We start from the raw sequence: 5,896 nt of genomic DNA, 5'->3' as shown, positions 1-5,896 counted from the left end.
TTTCATCAAGGTGGTGGAAGGACATAAGACAATTAGACTTGGAAGGAGTTGAGAACAAGAGCGATTATTCGGTAAAAAAAGTGTATAAGGGCTTATTGTCAAAGGATCCACCATCGGTAGAGCACCATTGGTCAAAAGTTTGGAATAAGGCGGTTCACCTGAAAATATCTAGTTTTGTGTGGAAATTGTTCCATAATAGAATACCTACTAGGGATAATTTAGTTAAAAAGGGAGTGTTAGATCAAAGGAATGTTGTGTGTAGGAGAGTGCGGGAAGGAAGAGACGACTCCTCACATTTTCTTTGAGTGTGTTCTGTTTCTGCAGGATCTGCAAATGAATAGGAGTGATACCGCTAAGGGACACCAGAGATTCGGACTGTCAACAAAACATTACCACTCCCAAAAAAATGAGTGATAATTACCAACTGTTGTTCAAACTTAAAACTTTAAAATCAGGTTTGGGACACTGGTCCAATTTTCCCCATAGCTTACGGGTTTTTTAATTGTTGCCCAGACAGGTGTGGTGGTTAACAATAACTTTTGCACAATACAAAAGAAAACAAATGGGAAATAATTGGAAGTGAAATAAAATTGACAGACCAATATAGCATTGACCTCCTGGAATACAATAATAGTATTAAAACAAATCTCTTCATGCATTAGAAAGTGCTAAGATGGCATGGTATAAGTTAACAGACTTGTGTCTGAAAAAAGATACAAAAATTGTCTATCCCGTTCAATTTTATGAAAAAAAAGGGAATCCGGTTCTAAAAAAGGAATAGAAAAACTACAAAATTGGGTCTACAAAGATGAACACAGAGACACTGCCCAACTAGCTACAACGCCTGGTCAAATAAATAAAATGGTTTAATACCACCAACTTCAGCTACATACCGCATTACATCACTCCTGACCATACTCAAACTGAATGATCTCTTTGGTAACATCAACTACCTCCTCAACTTCAATGTCCTTTGCCTCGTATTCCTCTTCCTCGTCACTAGCTTCTCCGTCCCTCAGATGCATCCTCTCTAACCTCTCTTCTTCATGCATCAGCTTCCACTCATTGACCCACTTGTCCCAATCTTCTTTCAAGACCTTACGCCTCTCACGCTCCTGCTCACTCAGCAACAACGAAACATCTTGATCTTCTGCTTCATATTTCTTACTATACTTCTTCAAGTTCTTTGCAATCTCTTCCTCTTTCTCGGGAGTCAAGAAGGGTGGTGGCCTTGGTCTCCATAAGAACTATAATTTGAAAGGAAGAAAAAAAACATGAGATTGGGTAGTATGAAGAGAAAAGGCAGTAGAACAAATTATACTTTTAAACATCAATTTACTAATGGAAAATTACCATGTCCAAAACTAAAACCATTTAAACATTGTTCATAAAACAAATAATTCTTTGATCGATTGTAATACACAGACAAGCAATGCTTTAAGTACAAATGATATTATAGTTACCTGAAAGAAGTGATCCTTCAATATCCGATAAAGATGTTTGCCATTGAAAGACCATATATTGAATCCATTTTCCATTTCATGAACCGAAGTCACAGCGGTTGCAACATACCTTACGATCAGTAAAAAGACAAAAGGTCAAACATTAAAGTGCTAGGATAATTATAATTAACTGGTTTTGCACAAATTTATCCATGAACTGCTGCATTAGTCAGCAATATCATCATTCGTTTGGATAAACAATATACCTTCCAGTTGGATCCCATTCAACGTCGGTTGCCATAAAATGATCAGTAGTAGCCATGGTTTCAAGTTCATCAACGTTGTAAAACTCCAACAGTCCATTGAAGCCTTTCAACCCTGCTAATACAATGAAGCGGCCTGCAGGAGACCAAAATAAAGCATTTGCCTGCTTTCCTTTCAGAGTAGTGAGCTTTGAAACACGGCCAGTGTTCTGAGCAGTCCGCATAGAATAGATACTAATATCAGGCTTAGGGTTGTCGCCGTGAATAACGGCAAACCTATGTCCCTTTGGCTCCCAAGCAAATGCAATGATCTTATCATTCTTATTCTCAAGCTCTAGAACTTCAATTGGTATGTCACGTTCCTTAATACGGAAAAGCTCAAAGCCAGTGTAAGTACTTTTCTTTGTCTTGGTATATCGGTCCACATTAACAGCAAGGTAATCCCCATTGCTCTGCCAGTACATCTTGCAGTCACTGACACTAAAAAGGTTTTTCTGTCTGAGTTCTTCTTTGCTGGGGATTGAAACAAGACTTACCTACAAAATCGTAAAAGAATATAAATTTAGTTAATATAAAAATACAACTATTTAGTATAAAACTATTGAGTAGAAGAAAAACCCATGACATGACCATAAAGCCAAGGATGACAAAACCCATAAAGCCAAGGATGACAAAACTTTACCCTGGCAGGCTGGTTCCCACCTCCCGTCTCAGGAACAAACAGTGAAATGATTGGATCAGTTGGAGACCAGCTGAAATCCATTATATTTTCAACCTTTAAGGATTTTTTGTCAACGAGAGAAAATGTTTCTGCCTCGTATACTGAAAGTACATTCTTCCCCATCCTTGCAAAGTACTTATCTTCCCTTCCACCACTCCATCTGCAAAGCCAATAAAACAAATTCATCACTAAATAAGGACAGTGAAAAATGCTAAAATATTTAAGCTAGATAGGTAGAGATCGTACTTGAAAACAGGCCAAGACACTCCAGTGACACCTCCGGTACCTCCGATGGCGAAATCATCAGCACTTCCCTTAAAATCTCTCATCACTTTACCAGTTCTCACATCAAATATATTTATTATAACCCTCTAGAGGAAGAAAGTTGATGTCAGATACGATGTCACAAAAAACTCAAAAGAAACAGCAAAAAGAGAGGACACTTACATTAGCATCCCGGGGATTGCTTGGTTCATGACTGCTATAAGTTACCAAATACTTCTCACCAGGTGAAAAATCAATTAGCTTCACCTGTTATTTATATTATTATTAACATTAATTAATGTAAATAAAATAATATATAGTATAAACAACATAATGAAAAGCTCAAAAAAAGACCTGGGGATGAGCGTAACGCATGAGACGATTGAAGGTTGTAGCACCTCCCCAGACTGCTGCCCCCTGACGGTGAACTGTTGCCAAGTATGTGCCCAGAGGAGACCATTGTACAAAACTCTCAGTCCAAAACTGTAATTCAAAAGATATATGAACATAGTACAGGGATGAAGAGATGGATAATCAAAGGGCGTTGATAAATATCAAATAATACAAACATTGGAATATGATGTCCACTTACTGCACGTTTATAAACAGGATCAGGCTTTAAATGCCTAGCATCATTCCACAAAACCTCTGTATCTGAACTAGCACGAATCACAAACTGATCTCGGGCCTTAGCATCAGTTAGCCATTGTTGGAGATTTTCCTGTGAGAGAAATGAAGGCCATAGATAATCAGTACTGATAAAATGCTAGTAGATCTCCTGGCAAAGATGTCAGAAATCATGACACAAGTAAACCAATCATAGGTGGAACTCAACTAGGAGTGGAGTCCATGAAAAAACATGCAATTACCATAATTTAATTACTATCAAAACAAAAGAAAAACAGAACCAAGTTGTAAGCAAGGTGGTGCCTATTTATTTTGGGTAAAAAAATTTAACAAATAGCCCTCCCATAATCCTAATATTATAGTATCAAACTGTCGAAACTGTCTCCCAAAACTAAACTAATCATATAACTACAAAGAACAATAAATTTACAAAAGCAAAAACTAAAGCAAAACAACAAATGATACAAAGATGTAAAAAATGTAATTTGATAATCATTACCCCTGGGGCATATTCCTTTCTCGGAGGAGGAGCCCACTCATCCGGCACTCTCATAAACCGGTCAAAATCATCAAACATACTAACAGTAAATATGTGAGAACGATCCAATTTGTATCCCTGGGCCTTCTCTTTTGCAAGCTCAGCTTCCTAATAACCATCCAAGTTAACCAGGTCAAATCAAATCAGAACAATTTCCATCCAATATAACCAAAACATTTTCTATAACCTAAAAAAAGTGGCCTTTACCTGAGGAGTATTGTACTCAATAAAGCAGTAACCAACTGTCTTTTCAGTGACAGGATCAACAGGCATCCAGAAGCCATCATCCTTAATAACACCCATCTGATTAAAAATCTTCCTAATAACACCTTCAAGCTTCGCAAATTTCTCTTTGGTAACAACAGGGGTATTATCCACTACTATAATGTTGCCAAAACCAGTATCAAACTCAAGATTCTCCTCTTGAAAAACCTCTTCATCATCACTACATCGCACACCACAAACATTAGAATCAGTAATTTAACATTGCTTCCTAGGGTTCAATTAACAAAAAATATATATATATATATATATATACCTCAATATGCCACAGTCTTCACCGTGTGGGAGATGAATGGAATCGAGATCAATAGTAGACAAATCAATTCCGAGAGACGCCGCTTTGTCTTCAATCTCTTTCATAACTAAAACATCCGCCATGATTGCGGTGGCAAGTATATTATCGTTGAGCTAAATTTCTTAGACTGATTGAAACCCTAAACACGAGAGATATAAGAATGAGAATCGAATAGAAATAACAACAGATACACATACATCGGTACAGATCTGTAGAATATATACGATAATGATAGGATTGAGATACTCACAGTTTGCGGCGGTTTCGTTCATACGGTGATGGAGGCGCTGCGTGCAATTTCCGACGAGCTTTTGGTTTTCACGGCGAAAGGAGATGAGTAGGAGAAAGCGTGAAACGGCAGTAGCTGATAAGTTTTGTTGTTTTAGGGTTTTGAAGATTCTTAAAAGAGAAACTGGATTGGGCTTGGTTTTTTTTATTTTAAATATTCCGATTTTAATTGTTGTAATCACAAAAATAATGAAAATAAATAAGCACAAGTGTAAGTTTGATTTGCTAAAAAAACAAGCGATTAGACAAGACAGCATACTCTGTTATGCAAAAAATATATAAGAAGGGCTGAAGGGACATGACAAAAATATAAATTTGTGTCCCTTAATATATTATGGAACAATTTTTTTTTCTCAAACACGTATTATTAAAAAATATTAAAATATTATTTTTAATATCTTTATTTAATATTTTAATGTATAAATATAATATTAATATTTTATTTAATTTATTAATGAAAAATATTATAATAAAATTATATCTTTTTTGTTGATGCATACACTTATCAAATAAATTAGAGTAAACAAAACTATATTTTCATCGTTTTTATTATTTAATATTTTGATTTATAAATATAAATATTTTATATATTAATAAAAAATATTATAGTAAAAATTATATTATTTGATACATAAATATATTAAATAAAATAGATAAAAAATTGTCAAGTGCGTCAATCATCAAACACGATAAAATATTAAAAATTATTTTATTTTTTTGTTATATACTGTATAATACTATTATGTCTAATATTTTTATTTTGCAAATTAAACAAACCCAAAATCTTTTTATAATAAGAAGAAAAATTTATGCATGCTAATATATAGTGCGCTTTATATTTTGTTTTCACAAAAAGTATAAAATTGATACTAATCTTAATTTCGTGGGAGAATATACACAGATAATTTTATCATACGATAGATTTTATCTTAAAATATATAAGATTATATTATTTTGTTGTTTATTTATTTTTGAAAATTAAATTAGATTTTGAATTTTTTTTGTTTTGTTAAAATGTATTTTTTATCTAATAGTTGTATTAAGTCATAATAATATAGTAAGATAAAAACAACTTTTATTATTATCTAAAATATTTTTATTTTAGTCACTTTTACAGTTACAATTTCAAGGTTTCTAAAGGAGACTTGTTGGTAGATATAGTACTAGTTAAAGAGT

At 33.9% G+C, this 5,896-nt stretch overlaps 1 protein-coding gene across 1 annotated transcript; it reads right to left on the bottom strand.

Annotated features, from left to right (window-relative positions):
* Positions 1–636: 636 nt before the first annotated feature.
* LOC131633753 (eukaryotic translation initiation factor 3 subunit B-like) lies at positions 637–4,861 on the bottom strand. Its single transcript, XM_058904442.1, has 12 exons — positions 4,683–4,861; positions 4,394–4,571; positions 4,063–4,300; positions 3,817–3,963; positions 3,283–3,411; positions 3,045–3,173; positions 2,874–2,957; positions 2,673–2,797; positions 2,388–2,586; positions 1,709–2,241; positions 1,464–1,572; positions 637–1,247 (listed from the first exon to the last, which is right to left on the bottom strand). Exons 2-12 carry the CDS (start codon positions 4,513–4,515, stop codon positions 903–905), a joined length of 2,160 nt encoding a protein of 719 aa, XP_058760425.1. The 5' UTR covers positions 4,516–4,571; positions 4,683–4,861; the 3' UTR covers positions 637–902.
* Positions 4,862–5,896: the final 1,035 nt, after the last annotated feature.

This window comes from Vicia villosa, unplaced genomic scaffold (genome assembly GCF_029867415.1).
Source record: "Vicia villosa cultivar HV-30 ecotype Madison, WI unplaced genomic scaffold, Vvil1.0 ctg.001170F_1_1_3, whole genome shotgun sequence".
Lineage (NCBI taxonomy): Eukaryota > Viridiplantae > Streptophyta > Magnoliopsida > Fabales > Fabaceae > Vicia > Vicia villosa.
The sequence above is the reverse complement of the archived record's forward strand: the minus strand, read 5'-3'. Positions and strand labels throughout refer to the sequence as shown.